General features: G+C 36.8%; 1 protein-coding gene across 2 annotated transcripts; it reads right to left on the bottom strand.

The window, feature by feature from the left end:
* Positions 1 to 9,153: 9,153 nt before the first annotated feature.
* LOC125842473 (glycolate oxidase 1-like) lies at positions 9,154 to 19,920 on the bottom strand. Of its 2 annotated transcripts, none has more exons than XM_049521774.1 (12): positions 19,894 to 19,920; positions 17,810 to 17,970; positions 17,548 to 17,672; positions 16,683 to 16,729; positions 16,506 to 16,583; positions 15,125 to 15,249; positions 14,928 to 14,994; positions 14,773 to 14,835; positions 14,617 to 14,686; positions 14,388 to 14,488; positions 10,003 to 10,107; positions 9,154 to 9,678 (listed from the first exon to the last, which is right to left on the bottom strand). In XM_049521774.1, exons 2-12 carry the CDS (start codon positions 17,959 to 17,961, stop codon positions 9,493 to 9,495), a joined length of 1,119 nt encoding a protein of 372 aa, XP_049377731.1. In that variant the 5' UTR covers positions 17,962 to 17,970; positions 19,894 to 19,920; the 3' UTR covers positions 9,154 to 9,492. The 2 variants fall into 2 exon arrangements, with proteins under 2 accessions (XP_049377731.1, XP_049377732.1); XM_049521775.1 differs by having other exon boundaries at positions 17,810 to 17,973; positions 19,894 to 19,917.
* Positions 19,921 to 20,957: the final 1,037 nt, after the last annotated feature.

Raw genomic sequence — 20,957 nt, 5'->3', positions numbered from 1 at the left:
TGCTTTAATCATTATTAAATGAGCCAAAAATATTCTTTTTCCAAATAAATATATTATTTCTTTTTTTACCATACCTTTTCTTAATAATATTTTTTTATATTAACAAATATTTATCTTACTTTAATTCGTGAAAGATTAGGATATACAAATATTTTCTCAATTTCATTAATTTTTTTATCGTTATCAAATGAAATTAATAATGAGGTGACTATGATCTTATATATATGATCGACATTATCAAATAAAAATAAATAAAATGGGTTTAGGAAGAAAAAATTACTTTCTACTTATTTGTTATTTAGAGTAATTTTAAAAGAAATAAGAAAGAGGCAAAGATGGAAGTTTCTCCACAGCGGCAACATTTCTTCATGTGTCCAAGTGTTTACAAATTTTGGAAAGTGAGCATATTAGGAAACCCTGTCTTTTAAAAAATATTTAAGCGTCATATAAAAAGATGTGTTTTAAAAATGCCCTTGAATGTTTCAGAAGACGTATAAAAACATCTCAATAAAAGAAAATTCATGTTGATTCTTGAAATTTCAATTGTGTTATATTCTAGGTGTTTTGATGATCCTCACAAATGCAGGGATCTGGTCCCTGGCAGAGTGCTCTCGTCCAGATACAAATGGAGTACAGCTGTAAAGCTGTAATGTCAGGTGGTAGGTGAAAAGTGTAGGGTCCTACACCAATAGGAAGACCGGACAAGATTGTATGCTTTAGTGTCTCACAAATTCAGGGACCTGGTCCCATGCAGAGTTCTCTCATCCAGATCTATAATAGGGTACAGCTGAAAAGCTGCCTGCGTAAGAAGTTGGTGAAGCCATCAGAAGTACTACACCAATCAAAAGGGATGAGGTTGTTTGTCCAATGTGTATTAACTCTTTATGGTTGACTTAGTCAACATCACAAACAACAAACTAATTCATTCATTCAAATGGAGAGAGAGCCAGCACGTCTTCTCAAGAACTTACTAAGAAAAGTCTGTAAGGGACCTACCACCCTGCAAGACTACGTATGTGAAAGGACGACAGTATAGCTGTAAACCTGTCACTTCTGATGTGATAGGTGCACGTTTTTACAGAGAAGGCAGGCTCTTAGCCAATGGGTTGTCCCAAGGAGATTGTGTTCATTTTCATTATATTATCTCTTTCCAAAACCCACAAACTCAAGACTTGGCCAAACAAAAACTTGGATTTTCTCTGAAAATTCATAAGCTTTAAAAGAAGGCCATCTGCAAGAAAGAACAATACTCATGCTCAACAAAGGGACCTGATAAAGTGCTGAAGCGTCTTTGTTAAGTTTGAGTTTTGTTAGTTTTTGCAACTTGAAAATTTTCAAGAACACTTGCAAAGACTCACCTTCAAGAAGTATTCTCCGGCAAGCACAACAAGGACCTGATCAAGCTGCAACCATCAAAGTGTGTCTTAGGAGTTATACTTTCGTGCATATATTGTAAATATGTTCCTAATTTATAAAGGATTCAGTTATTTGTTTTGGTTTCTAAAAGCCTAAATCAGTTTAGTTTAACTGGTTTAGTGGGCAGCATTGTTTTGCTGCTTAGTCAAATTCTAAGTCATCTAGGAGCTAGTTGATTTAGTGGGCGGTGTGGTATCTCCTTGGCAAAGTCTAACTTATCTAGGGGTAATAGCTTAGTGGGCAGTGTTATATCTGCTTTGGCTCGTCTAAGTGATAGGAAGTATTGCTTAGTGTTGGAGATTAGCAGGCTAATCTCATTTTATAAACTGGCTTTTACTTTTGCTTGGAGAAGATTAGTGGAAGCAGTTTGAAAAGTCTTGTGTGACAGGTCGTGGTTTTACTCCCTTGAGCAAAGAGGTTTTCACGTAAAATCAGTGTGCTTGATTTACTTTGTGTTATTCATTTTCTGCACTTTATTCTGTCGTGGACTTGGTCCCAAGAACACTGGTGGACGCGTACATTCCAACAATTGGTATCAGAGCTTGGACTCTCTATTTGTTTAACTCCAAGAGAGAGATTCCTGAAGGAAATGACGACACCAGTGAGCATGCAAAGAAGTCAGTCTCCCACAAGACCTCCTCTTCTTAATGGTCAGTTCTATAAACTTTGGAAGATTCGAATGAGAGACTATCTCATGGCTGAGGACATTGAAGTATGGGACGTCATATGTAAAGGTCCTTATGTGTCAATTATGAAGGTTAAAGATGGAGGTTACAAGAGTCATTCCCAAAACTCGACAACAGTATAATGACTTTGACAGACCATTAGTCCAGAAAAATCACAAAGCAAGGAAGCTACTGATGTGTGGCCTTTGTGTAAATGAGTACGATCTTATCTCATCTTGTGAATCAGCCAAGGAAATCTGGGATCTGTTGAGAACAACTTATGAGGGCATTGAGGAAATAAGGGAATCTAAGCTAGATCTCTTTATCACTAAGTTTGAAGGTTTCACCATGAAAGAAGGTGAACCCATTCATGAAATGCGCACCAGATTCTCCATCATTACAGGTGAGGTCATGTTCCTTGAAGAACCAATCCTTGTTGTCAAGCAAGTCTCTAAGATACTAGAAATTCTTCCTAGATCTTGGACAAATGAGTTTGTGACTGAAAATGAGACAAGAGAACCTGATGTAATGACGATGTATACACTATTTGAGCATCTTAAAGTTCATGAGATGCACAGAAAAGGGGAGGGTCTCTTTCTCAAGGGAAAAGACAAGAGGACAGATTTGATTGATGAGGCCGATCGGAAGAAACTAAAATCATGACAAGGCTACCAGCTCAAGTGAAGTGTGTGGGAAGTGTGATCAACCAGATCACTCCATTAAAGACTTCTCTATAAACAAAGTTGACCACGGAGAATATGTCAAGTCTGGAGAAAGTAAAGACGAAGAGAGGGACCTGGTCCGTCCCAAGCTAAGCAGAACAGAAGCCTTTTTCCAGGTAGTGAAGAAGGATGTGGCTGCATGGGAAAATTCCTCAAGTGATTCAGATGATTCTTAGCACTCTATTGATGCTTTCATGGCAAAGTCAGATGAGGAGGATGCTGATGAAAAGGTAACCCTATCATATTTCAAGCAAAACTTGAATGCCTTTTCTACCAGTAAATTGAGAAAGCTAGTTGTTGTATTACTTGATGTGATAAGTAAGCTAACAACTGAGGATGATCCTGTGAACAATAGCCTAGACATCTCTCAAAATGGAAAAACTGCTTTAGTTCCCCAAATATCTTATATTGAAAATCAAATGGTTATTCTAGAAGCTGAAAATCTAAAACTGAAGGAAAAGATAAAGGGGGTAACTACTACAGTTTTTAAAGGAAAAAACGAGGCAAGTAGCTTGTGGAGCTTGAAAATAAGTTGCATACTGCTGAAATGAAGATGAAATTGACTTTGGAAAGAAATCTTGGTTTGGATAGAGACCTGGTCCGTGTAAAAGAGGAACTTGAAAAATCCCTCAAATGGACCAATTACTCTAAGATCCTTACAAATCTAATTGGTCAAGGAAACAATAGTAGAAGAGGGATGGATTGTAAGAAGATAGATCCCCCGTACAATCCTCACAACAAATTTTATTCTGATGTTGATAATTTATTGTGTGTGCATTGTGGTAGAGATGGACATCTTAGAAAGGATTGTCCTGTTCTAAAAAAATATGGAGAAAGTTCGTCAAACTATTCCCAACAGAGGAATAGATTGAAGAAGGGACCTGGTCCTGCTTCTGGTCTCAAGTTAATGAAAACCAATTTGCCTTACTGGACAAAAGACTTTCTTATCACTCCGTTATCTACTTACTAGGAACTCCGTCTCCAATGGGTTCCCAAGGCTAACAAGTGATTTGCTATCCAAGTGAGAGGAAGTAGTAACAGTCAGTGGTGGTTCATGAATTGCAGATGCTCAAAGCACGTGACTGGGAAAACTGGAAACTTCCTCTCTCTCAAGGCACTTCAATGTGGAGGTGTCTATTCTAGCAATGGTAAGAAATGGTGCATTCTTAGTGTAGGCAGGACTTGAAAATCTGTGGAATACTCCATTGAATTTGTGTACTATATCAATGATTGGAGTACAATCTTTCAAGTGTTTCACAGATTTGTGATGAACAAAAATGAAGTCAAGTTCTTATCATACAAATGTGTGGTCACAAACTTGCTCTCTCGGGTGATGATCTTGAAAAAAAGGAGATGCAAGAACATGTACATTGCTGATCTGAATACTGCTCGTGGTGACTGTCTAACTTGCTTTAGTACTCAAGGCAAGAATGTTGAGGTATGACACAAGAGACGTGCTCATGTGAGTGCTTCTCTACTGCACAAACTTTTGTCAAAGGACCAGGTCCTCAGTCTACTCAAAATGAAATTTGCAGATGACAAGGGTTGTGATGATGGTGTTGAAGAGAAGCAGATCAGACCATCCTTCAAGTGGAATAAGCAGGCTTTTAATCTTTCAAAGAACTTTCGGGCTGAAGTGGTGAACACGACATGTTTTGAGACCAAAGGGATGATATTGAGAAGTTTGATTTCAATATTGATGAAAGTATAGTTGCGATATACTCTTCCTCCAACAAGGCTTATGGGGTGTATAAAAAGGTGATCATGTGATTTTTTGATGAGTTTGGAAGAGTTGAGAAGTTGCAAAAGAAAGAAGATTCTGAAATGAAAGGGTTGCTTCAGATTCAGAGAGACGGTTTTAATAGTGAGCTTGATGAAGAACATCTTTTTCATCAATACAACAATCTCAAGGAAGATGATGCAAATGATGAACCAGATGAAGGACCTGGTCCGTTAGACAGTGTTGAAAAAAGATGACTCATTTCAAATTGATAATGTGAATTATGAAGGTGAGAATGAAGAGGCTGATAAAGCTCAGTTTGAAAAAAGCAAAGTATGACACTCGATTCCCCAACAAGCTAATAGGTTATCCAAATTCCTCTTCAACAATGGCTTCAAAAGAGGTAAAATTGTCAAAAACCCTTTTGTTGAAATCAGAAGGAAAGGAATTGATGATTATTCAAGTACATATTGATGATGTCATCTTTGAAGCAACCTTCGAGGTGTTATGTTAAGAGTTTGTTGCACTCATGAATAATGAGTTTTGAAGTGAACAAAATGGAAGAATTAAATTTCTTCTTGGAGTTGTAGATCAAGCAAACCTCTAAAGGTATCCTCGGGTATCAAGAAAAGTACATCAATGAGCTGCTCAAATGGCTTAACATGCTTGAAGTCAAGACAATGTTAAAGAGGGGTAATGTCATAATAAAGTTTTGCAAAATGGAAGATCAAGAGGCTGACTTCTTCACTGAAGCCCTAAGCAAGGACCAGTTGTATACTCTCATAGGAACTTAGCTACAGAGAAGAAGATAACACAGAGTTCAAGACAATTGATGTTTGAAGAAGACAGGGGACCTAGTTCTATTCTATCCATCAGGAGACTTTTTTATTTGGAGGAACATGTAATGCTGATTATGCTGGGTATCGAGTTGATGGAAAGAGCACCTCAGGAGTGACTTATGTTAAAGGATGAACTCTCACTCATGGGGAACTAAAAGGCAAGATTCAGTTGCTCTTTCAACAACTGAGGTAGAGAATGTGGCAAGTACAACTTGATGTGGTCAAATGTTGTGGATCAATCAGCAGGCCGAAGCTCTTAAAGATCTGGCTAAAATAATCAATTGATGATGGAAATGTTGAAACCTTATTGATTCGGTCCTGCCTAAAGCAATCAACTCTCTCATGACTATGCAAAGGGAGTATGTATCCTTGCTTTGCAGTTATGTATGTTTAGCAAATTTAGTTTCATACCTTTTGTAGGTATACACACATGGCAAAAGGGCTGAAGGAAAGGAAAGGTCAGGACAGATATAGGCAAATCACATTCAAACATCAGAGAGGGACCTTATCCGTTATCCAAGGTTAGCACTCTTAACATTGCAGTTTGAATTATGCATGTGAACCGTTACAATTGCCACATGTTTGTCAGTCAGGTATCTGATCGTTGTCCCATCTTTTGAATGCCTAATGACACCTTCTTTCCCATAATACACCCTTTCACTTTCTTTATACTCCATATTTCTTTTCAAATCCCCCTCCAAGATCATAAATTTTAAAAAAACCTTTTTTATCCTCTCTCAAAAACACTTCAAATAGTTAAACTCTTTGTTCTTACTGGAGATTTTTATGATGAAGATGTTTTAAGTGTGAAGAGGGACCAGGTCCACCAAGCAAAAGAAAGATGTGGAAAAGATGTTGTTCAAAAGGGGGAAGTTGATATTCTGAAAACTGAAAGTATTCTAAATAAGAGGGTGTCTGATTTTAAATAAAATTAGAATGAAATGAAATTTTCTTTTTGGTTCCTCAATATTGATCTATTCATCGCGGAGGCTTTGGGTAAGTTTGATTTTACCATTCTTTTTGTTATGAGAAACTCAGGCTAGTGTTGGAAGCTATGATAGTTGCTCTTGCTAACTGGGATACTGAAATGTGTTTTCTAAAGGCTCAGCTTCTGAAACAGCACTATCAGAGGGACCAGGTTGAAAAAAAAACTGGCAGTCTTGAAGGTTCAAAATAAAGGCTGGGCAGCAAAGAATGTGAGTTTCAAATGAGGCTTCTGAAAATACCATGCTAAGGGATATGCTCTACTAATTCTATTCTTTCAATCTCTTTCCTCTAAGTCATCCCTTCTCTTCCTAACTTTCTAAGTCAATCCTCGTTCCTTCTTTTCTATTGAACCTAAGTGGGCATTGTCTTGGTTCTCATTTGTAATATTATGTGTAATGCTTTGATGGCTGATCCTTTATTTCTGAATGAAAAAATGTCTTGTTTCTATTGACCTGTGTCATTACTTTATGCATTTATACTCATGCTCAGTGTTGCCCAAGTGGCCATGAATTTGCTTGAACTGCATTTCTGTCAACTTGGTTTACTGCTTTAACCCTTTTTATGATGTCAAAAGGGGGAAAGTAATTGTTAAAGGTATGTGATCAATGATGTTAGCTACCTTGAAGAAGACAAGGACATGTCGATAAGGGGAATAAATGCTAGCTACTTGAAGAAGAAAGGGTCTTGCCAATAGGGGGAATCAATGCTAGCTACTTGAAGAGGACCTGGTCCTGCCAATAGGGTGAGGAAGTTGTTTGTCAACATCAAAAAGAGGGAAAATGTTATTTTGATGATTTGACAAACTTCGAGGATGATGAAATTGCAGTTACCTAAAGAGTTCTTGTTGATAGGGGATACAAGTGAATAAGTTTGCTATCATCAAAAGGGGGAAAATGATATTTTGATCTTTTGATGATTTGACAATCTTCGGGGATGATGAAACTCAAGTTACCGAAGAGTTCTTGTTGATAGGGGGAACTGATGAATAAGTATGTTATCAACAAAAAGGGGGGAAATGGAGAATGTTAGTTTCAAGGTGATATGAGATGTTAGTTTGAAGTTAATATGAAGTTTTGATGATTTAACAAACTTATCGATCAAACAAGGAACCAGATCTTTGTTATTGGGACTGCTGACAAGGAAATGAATGAATAAACTTAGTGTGAGGAATATTTAAGTGTAATTATCAAAAAGGGGGGAAATGTTATATTTTAGGTGTTTTGATGATCCTCACAAATGCAGGGATCTGGTCCCTGGCAGAATGCTCTCGTCCAGATACAAATGGAGTACAACTGTAAAGCTGTAATGTCAGGTGGTAGGTGAAAAGTGCAGGGTCCTACATCAATAGGAAGAGCGGACGAGATTGTATGCTTTAGTGTCTCACAAATTCAGGGATCTGGTCCCATGCAGAGTTCTCTCGTCCAGATCTATAATGGGGTACAGTTGAAAAGCTTCCTGCGTAAGAAATTGGTGAAGCCGTCAGAAGTACTACACCAATCAAAAGGGACGAGGTTGTTTGTCCAATGTGTATTAAACTCTTTATGGTTGACTTAGTCAACATCACAAACAACAAACTAATTCATTCATTCAAATGGAGAGAGAGCCAGCACGTCTTCTCAAGAACTTACTAAGAAAAGTCTGTACGGGACCTACCACCCTGCAAGACTACGTATGTGAAAGGACGACAGTATAGCTGTAAACCTGTCACTTCTGATGTGATAGGTGCACGTCTTTACAGAGAAGGCAGGCTCTTAGCCAATGGGCTGTCCCAAGGAGATTGTGTTCATTTTCATTATATTATCTCTTTCCAAAACCCACAAACTCAAGCTTTGGCAAAACAAAAACTTGGATCTTCTCTGAAAATTCATAAGCTTTAAAAGAAGGCCATCTGCAAGAAAGAACAATACTCATGCTCAACAAAGTGACCTGATAGAGTGCTGAAGTGTCTTTGTTGAGTTTGAGTTTTGTTAGTTTTTGCAACTTGAAAATTCTCAAGAACACTTGCAAAGACTCACTTTCAAGAAGTATTCTCCGGCAAGCACAACAAGGACCTGATCAAGCTGCAACCATCAGAGTGTGTCTTAGGAGTTATACTTCCGTGCATATATTGTAAATATGTTCCTAATTTATAAAGGATTCAGTTATTTGTTTTGGTTTCTAAAAGCCTAAATCAGTTTAGTTTAACTAGTTTAGTGGGCAGCATTGTTTTGTTGCTTAGTCAAATTCTAAGTCATCTAGGAGCTAGTTGATTTAGTGGGCGGTGTGGTATCTGCTTGGCAAAGTCTAAGTTATCTAGGGGTGATAGCTTAGTGGGCAGTGTTATATCTGCTTTGGCTCGTCTAAGTGATAGGAGGTATTGCTTAGTGTTGGAGATTATTTTGTAAACTGGCTTTTACTTTTGCTTGGAGAAGATTAGTGGAAGCAGTTTGAAAAGTCTTGTGTGACAGGTCGTGGTTTTACTCTCTTGAGCAAAGAGGTTTCCACATAAAATCAGTGTGCCTGATTTACTTTGTGTTATTCATTTTCTGCACTTTATTCTGTCGTGGACTTGGTCCCAAGAACACTGGTGGACGCGTACATTCCAACAAATTGTCATATAAATTAGATGGATGGAGTAGTAATAATTAGGTGTTCTTTTTTCAAAATGAAAAATATATTCTGAATTATTTTAAAAAAAAAAACTATAATTCAAATATTTTTCATGCAAACAAAGGATTAATAAAATTCTAACAAGCTGAAAAATCATAAGTTGTTATGATAACTTTTGAATGATTTTGACTTATGAGCTTAACCACACACATAAATAAGCCACAAATATCTGTAAATCAACTTATAAATTTAGCCTAACACCCTCACATTTATTTGTGTTTGTCCACTCAAAAGTTCCTTGCCTCAATAGTTCAATGTTAGGGCAACATTGCATTTGTCTCGGAACAATGTGTCAAATCTGAACCAAATATCTGGCTCTAATGCAATTTCAAGGTTCTAAATGCAATATATTTTCGTTCACAAAGTGCGGTGTAACGTCTCTTTTTTCTCCATTGTGAAAAAAGACGATGAACTAATGGTCATTATTCTCATAGGGGGAACCTTTATTAATGAATAAGTATGTATCATCATTTGCATGAAGTTGAGAAATCAGCTTATAACCGGGGTGTGACGCGAGGGGGATCCCAAGGAGTTGTGATATGGCTACGACTAATTTCCTTGATTGAGCGACAACCACTTAAGGCCATTGTCAGTTCAAACTCATCATGGAGCATCTGAAGTACTTTCCTAACGCCTGCCTCCCCATCGACAGCCAATGAAAACACAACTGGTCTTCCAATCTGTAAATGTATCAAGCAAAATAGACGGCTGTCAGCACCTCCACACAAATGATCTCTTTTGTCCTAATGAAAAAACGTTTGATTTATGTGTAGAAGAATTTAACCTTAAAGATACGATTTTATCAGCATTATGTGCGTAAGAGGTGATGAGAGGAGGGTAGGGTAGGGTAGGGTAGGGAGGATGAAGAAAAAAGGAAATATGGCAAGGGAGGAAAAAGAGAATATTCGATCATGTGAATTAAATAAGAATGTGAGTAAGTTGGCCTCTTTTTGAAGTAGGTACACTCTAGAATTAGTGACACATAATGTGATAGCTTTACTTACAAATACACCAGATGCTCCCAGAGCTAGTGCTTTAAAGACATCTGTCCCACGGCGAATTCCACCGTCAAGGAACACAGGAAGTCTTCCTTGAACTGCTTTGACGACCTGCAAGTTTTTAAGAGGCGGAAATTTTATCAGAAGAAACAAGAAATAAGCTCATGGGAAACACATCTGGAGATTATGATCACAGACACTCCTTTAAAAGAGGTCATGGGGGGAAAGCCCCAGCCCCCTACATGAATTAAGCGACAACGGCTCAAGCTAACTAAACTATTTGTCATAAAAGAATAGAAAATTACAACAAAGATCTGATTAAGAAAATGACTAGGAAAGAGGCAGTCTAAAGGTTCAACGAGTTGATTAGCAATAGATACTTGCAATAGCCAGTAATAAAATCTGTTACAACTCAAGTTACCACACAACGAGGATATATATTATAATCGTTGAAGAACACAAATACAATTGAGAAATGGAAACAATTAACATCCTTACAACGAAACTGAGAAAACTTAACCGAAGGGAAAGAAGATCAGGAAATATAGAGCTAGATAGAAGGAGATGGGAAACTTAGACTAAGAAGGGAGATGAGAGGAAACAGACTCTTTTCTTAAAAATTTTCATAATCCCTAAAACACATATCACTACCCTTTTTGTTGGAACCGTTTCATGCCCACTACTCATCCCGGATTCCAAATTAACCTGGCCCTATTGCTCGTTCTCGGCCCAATAGCTCTTGTCAGCCCAATAACAACTTGTATGACAACTTGGTTCATAACAATACTCCCGTCGTCAATAAGAACCTTGTCCTCAAGGTTCAAGGCAATAACAATGGAAATAACATGCTCCTCACCAATTGCCTCAGATAACAGTAGCTGAGTAGATTGAACAATCTTGACCCATTTAAAAGTCACAATACCTGCCACATAGATGCACTCGAAACCACACATGCAATTTATATTAATCATTGGACACACACTAGTATGAGTATCAACCCAAAATGAGATGTCATCAGGAGAAATATATATCATTTTCAAACACCAATAAGCACATTGATCTGTTGACACTTTTTGATGCTGCATTATAACTTCAACAGTTAAATATTTGTCAATCCATGCACCAAGTGGTTTCATTGATATTGTGATTTTGTGCACTACTTGAAACAATGAAGTAGTCCCAAATCACAACTCACTATTTGGGATGAAGTTTTTGCACTGAACATAGGCATGTTGAAAGCCATATTTTTGAGATTTGGGTGAATCTGTACTAACCAAGGAGGTAAAATGTACTCTTGACCTTAAACCAACACAATTGTCGTTTTAGGCACACTGATAGGTACCATAAGAATTGTGCAGTCAATTGACATATATTGGCCATTATTGTGGGGTTGTCCATTATAAACAGGTTTCTCCTGCTTTGGCTCCAGTAACGCAACATAAACAAGAGTAAGAACACAAAGCTTAATATCACTAGGCATATACTTAGCTTCCACGCACGTATATATATCAAGTAAAACTTGCCATCCATTATCGTGTGACAAACTCAACCACACATAAGAAAATACCAAGAGTCCCCTTAATGTCGTCTTCCTCCTTTTTTTAGATTGAGTACTCTCTTTCAAGTGAGCATCAAAAAAGTAATGAAAAGGTCGAGAAGTAATATCAATAAATTCGAACAATAGGTGTGCCTCGGTGGTCTCCATAAGACCATTTTGGTGCATAGTCTTGGAACTGATTCCTGGATCCCACACACAATTAACCTTCACCGTTCCACCAACCTTAACGATGAACAGATTCACTCCGACATCCATAGAAAGAAACATTCAATATGTCTTATTCCCTCATTAAATTTTTCCTGTTTAACATCATTCCTCACATCATAAGATTGAATCTCACTCTTTGAAACTCCACCATTATTCTCAAAAAGTAGTTTATCAAGATATAGATCCTCAATTATTGTAAGTTTCAGGAAAATTATGTCAGCATACATTTTGTCAGATGCCACCAAATCAATTTTATGTCTAGAAAAGCCACTACAAGGAAAGTTGGCATCTAAATACCTCATTGGTAGGGCGTGTGTGGATTGTGAGGGTGACACTATAGGTTGTCGACCACCAAAAGTAACAAACAAATACTCTTTATCTGTTAAGTGCAGTTGCTGAATAGTTCGTGTTTCTTTAGGTGTTTCAACTAGCACCCCAACCAGTAACAAAGTAAACATAACATTGGATACCTTCCAAGATTCATTGGATATTGTGTCGAACACTTGGTGCACCTTTGAATTGCCCGATTCTTTAGCTAAGACGTAACTCACCAACACGTCGAGCAACCAATTGTGAGCTGCTCCTTAACAAGCTATTTTTGAGTCGTCCCCACTGCTATAACAACTTGAGCACATAATGGCAAAAAATTGGACATTGCCACCTTGAGCGCCAATAATAGGAAGATAATCATTCTTATCAAAGTCCGTTGCAGATAAATGATCACCACATTTCCTACGTCTAAACACGAATGTAATGGACTGAGAAACATATTGCCCAGTGTCAAACCAATAACAAGTGGGTAAGCCATCTTTCATGCTCTCAATTGCTAGAGCCCTAAAATGGGCAAAAAATGACTGATTGAATAGGCTTGGATAAGACTCAGCAATCTCATCCTCATCATCACGAGGGATAAGGGAGATCTCACCATCAACTCTTATTGGTGCATCAAAGTTAGAACTCAAAGTCTCAGGGAAAATAGAATTTTCAGTCACTACAAGCTTCAGATTTGCGAATTGGCCCTGTAGGGTGGACTCGTTTCGCTGGAGACTTCAACCAAACACTATGTCTGTATTTGTTTCAAGACATTCATCTTCCGCAACATTTGATTTCCTAGAGTGCATATCACCACGATAATCAATTTCAACGCACCAAGTAGGTGTACTTACCACCTCAGTTACTTGCAAAGGCATTTGCAACCCCATTGAATTATCCTCTACCAAGTCAAATGCCATGTCAAATTCATGGACCGAGTCTTCAATATGGTGAGAACTTTCATCAAACACTTGGTCTGCATGACTTGAATGTTCATCTCCCATGACCGAATCTGTCCTAAAAGGAAGTTTGTATCGATCAAAGTGTCAAGATGTACCTCAAAATTATTTGCAATGCTTGATTGTCCATCACCCAAAGCAGAGGCAATCTCTTCGCTATCCCTCGTAGTAGCACTGTCAAATGCATCTTCTATTGCAGCCTCTTGAATTATTGTTGGTGACAAGCCCGTGATATTAGAAATACTGGAAGTTGGGATATGGGTGTTGTCAAGTTGCTTAGACATAACTGAAAAATTATCCTGCACCTTCTGTAGCAAAGTAAGAATAGTCGTGATTTGCGATTGTGCAACTGGAGACTCTGGGGTGGTTCGTGCTCGAAAGCACAAAGATAACTTTTCCTTGAAATGCTTCCAATCCCAAAATTGTTTGTTGCGATACATCCAACGGAACCAGTCAAGTGCCTCACCTTCGAGATAGAAGAGAGGAAGAGGTAGCCAATCATTCTCCGGGAAGCCAAGGTCCGCGAAGTATCGTTCGGCCCGAAAGATCCAGTCATCTGGATTACCCATGCCGGTGAATCGATCTAAAACCAGCATTGCCCTTAGAGTACGAAAATGAAATCACCAATGTAACAACTCAAGTTACTAGACAACGAGGATATATATTATAATCGTTGAAGAACACAAATACAATTGAGAAATGGAAACAATTAACGTCCTTACAACGAAACTGAGAAAACTTAACTGAAGGGAAAGAAGATCAGGAAATATAGAGCTATATAGAAGGAGATGGGAAACTTAGACTAAGAAGGGAGATGAGAGGAAACAGACTTTTTTCTTAACAATTTTCATAATCCCTAAAACACATATCACTACCCTTTTTGTTGGAACCGTTTCATGCCCACTACTCAACCCGGATTCCAAATTAACCTGGCCCTATTGCTCGTTCTCGGCCCAATAGCTCTTTTCAGCCCAATAACAACTTGTATGACATTAGTATCTACATTGGGCTGGACTTGGTTCATAACAAAATCACACACATGGTACACAATTTACATTCTCCTCCCTTTAACCCCCACCCCAAACCCCGCATTTTTAACAGAGGGAAGTGAAGGAAGCACAGAGTGAAGCAAGAGAAAAGCACCATTAGTTTAACTTTTACGGGATTTTCTACTACGCACAGCTTGGTGAAGATGAGAAGTCTCTACATGCTTATATAGATGAGGGGGGAAAGAAAGGGGAGAAAACGTACAAAAGGTTTGCGATATGCATCAATTTAGTAACAGTTGAGCAGTGTAGTTCCACTATTTTACAACGTAGAAAATCATCAAAGATTAAATAAACTAGTAAGCTAACCTCTTCCAAGGCCATAACTGTAGCAGGAGCATAATCAAGTTGTCGAGCCCCATGGTTAGACACAATAATTCCAGCTGCTCCAGATTCTACAGCTAGCCTTGCTAAACTTATCAACAAAGGGAAGTCACTAAATGCAATCGACCAGACGAAACTGGAGGTATAAAGAAAGATGGAGGTGGATAGAAGAGAAAAAAAATTTAGGGTGTTCACGTATATTATTTTTGTATACCATCTTCTGTAGTTAATACACCCTTCAGTAAGATTGGCAAGTGTGTTATTGTCTGAAGCCATTTCACATCCTGTCCAAATTTAACAAGAGAGTTTTCAGATGACAATAAGTATACATCCATTATTCCTGCACGGATTAAGTAAAACAGCAGTGTACCTTCCAGCTAAGAGACCGGTCAACTTGCCCGGCAACATAAGAAGCAAGTCCAGAGTCATCAGTCTGCAGGTTCACCAAACAAAGTGTGCAGTCAGAAAAAAATGCACAACTTAAAAACTTTAGTCTCAAGTATGTCTGATTTTAATGTTGTTTACCTTATCTATCTTTCCAAGATCCAGTCCTTCAAAGTTCTTCAGTGATAGGTTAGGTGGCAAAACAAACCTGTCAGAAGCCAAATGGAAACCACCATATCAATCAACTCTGCTTATGGAAAAAGACTAGCTGAAGACCAAATTAAACAATCAGAACCTTCAGATCATGAACTGCCAAAATAGATACTTGTGCCAAATACCTGTTCTTTATATCAGCTTCCCTACGGCCAAGTCTAGGCGTATCCACAGTAAGGGCAATTGCCTTAAAACCAGCCCTTTCCGCTCTTTTCACAAGTTGCATAACAACATTCCTGTCTTTATACATCTGAAAAGTATAATAAAACCTAAAGGTTTCAAGGTTGCGTTCTAGATAATAACCTCATCTAAAAATGGAAAGCATGTTAAACCAGTTGTCATATAAATATCAGGTAGATATGACTGGGTGTAGACAATATCAGAGGAAAAAGAAGGAAAAAGGAAATTAACCAGAGAAAGAAAGACTAAAGATTTGGCAAAGACACAAAAAAAAGACTTCAAAAACAATCGATAATATGGTATCAAAGCCTCCACGATTTTGGTAGAGATCTAAACAGATTCTGCATCCAGGAGAGTGGCCTTATGCTGCCCACCTGACCAATGATTTTATTCCCTTCACGCTTTACTATTCTGGTATATTTCCAATTACCACTCCAGCAGCACACATTTTTCCGATATGTATCTTTTATGTTATATGTTCACGTCGGCTGACCTGTCAAGTCATCAAATAACTTTTGTCCAGTCAGCGATAAGTTATTGCAGAATCAATACTATTTCATTGTCTGGTCATGTCATTGTCAAATCATCGCCTACGCCGAGCCAAATCTGGTTTGTCAGGATTTGGTCAAGTTGGCAGCCTATTTGCCTTTGTCATCTAGTCAAACTAGTAGTACCCAAGTCCTCAAGTTCCGCCACTTCTCAGGGATTCAACACAACCAAGTTAGTTTCACAGCACCACAATTGAATTTTGTCATGGCAGCATCAAGTGAATTTCTATCCAAAGACAGTATATTTAGACAAATATTAGCCAAATGAATGCTTCTTCAGCAGCTACTTTTTCTGATATTCAACTCTATTTTCCAGTTTTTATTTGCGACTTAAGTTGTTTTACTACCTAACATTTGAAGCTGCATGTTGAAAGTGGAGAGAATCACTAAAAGTGTTGCATAGAAAATTCTTAATGAACTTTCTGAAAGTCGAGAATCAGCAAGATTTTGATTGAATATTTTTAATAGTTAGTAGAGTATGTCACTACAATTGGGGAACTTCATATCATTACAACTAGGGAACTTCCTTATTTCACGTAGCTCAAATTACTGCATGCTATTAATGAACCAATTCTTAAGACACTTCCTATCTTACTTCTCTTCTCTTCTCTCACTGTTTATTTGCATGATGAAGCAATATTAGTTCATATCTATGATTGGCTTCTGTAATATGAATATAAATCCATCGAAGGTAAACAAAATAAAGCACTTACTCCTTTTGATCCATGCTTCACAAAATATATAAGAGCTAATATGAACAATGAACAGAAAAACTCACATAGAGCTGGAAAAAGCGAATGCCTGGTCCTGTTGAAGCAACCTCTTCTACACTGGAAGTACCCCATGAGGATAATGTCTAAAATTACCAACTAAATTTCAGTTGATAGCAGGGATATGTATGTAAATAATAAAATTTAGGGCTATAAGCACAGAGGGGGGCTATAGAAATCCAAACCATGATGGTACCAGCAGCTGATGTTGCTCGCGCTGTTGCATATTCTCCTGCATCGAAGTATTGGATTAGAAGACAAGAGTTGCTGGTCACCACAAGATTATGATCACTTAAGCAAATTGAAAAACTTCCAATATCTGAATGAACCAAATCAGACACACTCCAAGAAGAAACGCACAAAAAGTTCCTGCCATCTAACGAAAATAAGATAAAACATGCTGCGATTCCAGCCAAGTATCACTTACAATCTCAGAATTCACAGTATTAACCATGTCTCAAGTTAATCTGAAGTTGATAGTTATTTAGCTTAGCATATGCTACTAACTGAAGCTACCACATTCAAACAGTTGTCTACCTATAGCATAAAGCTTTTTAAAAAAACAAGTAAAAGCTTCTGATGTGAACCCTTGAGTTTTTGTGACAAATATAACTCTAAAAGAAGGAGCTCACTTGCTATATTTTCCGTGAGATGTGCTAAGTCAAAGCTCACAACTGTACGATACAAGACAGGATGTGAAACACTTGCTACAATTTGGAATCATTTCTCTTCGTAATTCTGAAAAAGGGCATTCCATACTCTAAACAACAAAGTAAAACTATTTCCAATTCTGACTTTTCAGGAGTGTTACCCATCGAAAACAAACAATGTATTCCATCCAAACTTTCTTGATGTGCACCATTTTAGTACCAATCAGTAATTATCCCTTCAAGAAGAAGAAAGGAAGAAGATGAAGAACAGCAGACTGTAGCTCCTCTACCAGTATGAAGTCCCATACATGCATGTCCGAATCACAAACACAGAATCACTACGATAGATAGAACTCAACGAACTCTCTTTGTCATAATTCAAACAAACAATAGAAGATACCTTCGGGATGAGCCATTTTCTGCATTGCAGTCGGTGCAACCATGATGGGCATTGAAATCTTAAATCCCAAGACACTTGTGGTTGTATCAATGTTGCTAACATCTACAAGAATACGGGGCCTAAACCTATTTGGAAGAAGAGGAAATCTCAGTGGCTTATAGAAGATAATTCTTTTCAAACTTTCAATCTTATTACATTTCAAATGCTTCAGGTTAACAGGTCAGAATACCAACAGTGTTGATACGTTTATAGAAATACTTACAAAATCCTAGAAAAAGCATTTCGATTCTCTTGGAGTGTCCACTGGTCCTCTGCACCAGAGGCATAATAATCATAAATCATTTTGGGTAGCCTCTCCTTTGCTAGGATCTCATACTCCATGACATTGGTAACGCTCTCCATTTTATGGGACATTAGTGCTGTCTGCTGGAGCAAATACCACAATGAATTTAAGATCAATAAGGTTGGTATTTAAATCATTTGACAAGAAAGTCAAGAAAGAATCATGTGAAACAATGATTTAGGAGACCATGCGAAGTAACAGAAAAGAGTAATACAAGTTTAATTTAGAAAGGGAAAAGAAGAAAAAATGAACGGAAGTAAAACTGTAGAAAATGAAAGCATGAAACAATTAGGAAAAATGTGTGTGCAGAAACATAAAAGCACTACCACTGAAATGGCTCCCGAGTCAGTGTAAACAGTTACGATAGTTTAGGCTGACTTCCCTAAAGCAGCAGAATGATAACTTGGCTGATACTGCTAGCAAGGAAAAATAATACAACGGTCCTACATTTCTCTGTGTATCATAAGCTAAGTTGCGCGAACTCTTCACTTTCATTGCTGCATCCGTGTCAGATTCTCCAAAAATACACTACTTTTGGAGAATCCAACACGCACCCGTTGACATTTTTGAAGAGTCCGAGCAACATAGGTCATAAGTGATAGCAATGCTCATTGAGTTTCATCTCCAATCAGTGAAATTGTTAAAAATGGAAGAGATTAAAGAACAAGATGTACAAGATAATATGATCATCCAAAAAGAAAATGACACGTTATTTGCTCTATTTAAATATTATACTATCATGGATCCTCGAAAATTCTACAGATATTTGATTACAGTTTAATCTACTATAATGTGAATAGCGTTCCTATCTGCAACATATACTCGGCGTGTAACATAGAAAACACATAATCTTGCAAAAAGCTTTTATTTTTGCCCTCAATTCAGACTAAACATTTCAGTATCTAGCCATCCATAAGTGGGATACAGGGTAAAAAGGAACAAGCGAAATTCACACCCCTTGAAGTGTGTTGTTCATTTTCTTTTTTTTTCACCAATTAAACCGATCGCCTTCTTCAGGATACGATACAGAGTGATTGTTTTAAAATTAAAACGCACGACGCCCCACATTTAACTATCAAGTGTATTAGGCGATAACATCTTATGACCTGTTGATAAAACGATGATTGTAATCATAACGTCAATGACCTGTTGATAACCGCAACAATACCCCTTTTTGAGATAGAAAGTCTAGAGGAAAATATTTTTCATAACCGTCTGAGTAACCATTACCTTACACCAACACATACCAAGTAACTCTATTCACTAAGGCATAAAAAAAAAAACTACTAATAGTAAGCAGTTTCTCAAACTTTGGAACAAGAAAATCTCAAATCTCCAACTAGTCAAGTAGTGAATATTCTCTACGTTTTTGAATGGGAATACACGTGGTTTGTTTCATCTAAACATCATTAAGAAAAATCACACACATTATCTCTTCCGTCTAAACATCATTAATCAATCAATGTTTTGTTCACCTGATTAGATTACACTACTAGAAACAAAGGTTTTACTCACCGTGAATCAGTGGAAAATTTGTGCCATAGAACATGATTTTCCCACCCATTTCCCACCAAACCAACTCACTAAGAAACATATTCTTATTGGGAACTTTGTAATTTTTCCATACGAAAACACTACTATTTTTTTCTTTTCACACCGATTCAAACAGAATATCTATGAAAATAGCCATATTTAGTAGTGTTACAACTTTTTTTTTCCAAGAAGAATGATTACATGACCTAAAAATGAGTTCTTGAACTTGAGAAATCTAATAAATTCAGACAAGACCATTCTCACTGTTTATGGTCACACCACCAAAAGATCAAAATCTAAACTCCAATATCCAATCCAACAAACAGAAGCAGAACAAAAATATATTCCAAGATTGCTCCAGATTCCATCAAACTCATATCTCTTTTTCAGACCCATGAAGGAATTTATGAAACAGCACTCACTAATCAAATCAAATTCAACAAAATCTTAGGAAAGAAACTAGAACGGACCTGCGCGGTGGCTGTTTTTCTTCTGTCTTACTGCATGGAATTCCTAAACGGTGGCCTACAAAGGGTTTTTTGTAAAGTAACAAATAAATATAAAATATTAAAAAAACGTAAAGAAATTTGATTGAGGAAGTAAAAATAGAAATAATTTGATGCGTGGATATATGTCCAAAAAATGGGTAGTATTTAAATGTTACCCTCTTTGTTCTATAATAGTTGTTTATTATTGATTTTACACATTTTAAAAAAAGTATAAGTAGAACGATATTTTTATTCCATCGTCTTTTGAATATAATAAATACAACTTAAAAAATGTAATAGAGAATGACAATAATTACTGATAAACGTAAATTAGAAACAAAATGTAAAACTATCTATTGATTTCATAAAATGGAACATGCAAAATAGTAAAATCGACAACTATTATTGAACGGAGAAAGTATATGATTTCTGTTATGGAATATTATTGAGAACATGACATAAATAGTCCCTTAACTATATGAGTAGGTCTAAAATGGTCCCTTAACTATACATTTAACAGATTTAGTCCTTTAACTATTCAAAAAACTTATCAGCTTTGGTCTCTTAACTATAAACTTACCGGATTTAGTCCCTTAACTATAAACTTACCGATTTTAGTCTTTAAGTATTCAAACACTTATCAAGTTTGGTCTTTGTCCATTTTTTAAATACAAATAGCTTAGGTTTATATTAACGAAAATCTTCGTGAAATTAAATCTTTAATCCATTTTTTAAGTTCTTTCTATATCCCCTCCCCTTTTTCTTCAAACTACTCTTATGAAAAGAAGAATAACATCAACGATTCAAAATAAAATTAATGAGGATAGATGATATTTTATTCAATGAGGATAAAATTAAGCATATAATTGTTAATGAGTTGAATCCACACTTGAATATGCTAATCAGTGTGGAGTTTATTTAATTTACTCAAATTTCTTGACGTAAAATAAAATGAATAGACTAATAAAATTGATCTATTTTAAAAAATAAAAAAAATTACAAATCTATCATTTTATAAACTTCAATTTCTGAAAAATTAAACTAAT

This window comes from Solanum stenotomum, chromosome 10 (genome assembly GCF_019186545.1).
Source record: "Solanum stenotomum isolate F172 chromosome 10, ASM1918654v1, whole genome shotgun sequence".
Lineage (NCBI taxonomy): Eukaryota > Viridiplantae > Streptophyta > Magnoliopsida > Solanales > Solanaceae > Solanum > Solanum stenotomum.
The sequence above is the reverse complement of the archived record's forward strand: the minus strand, read 5'-3'. Positions and strand labels throughout refer to the sequence as shown.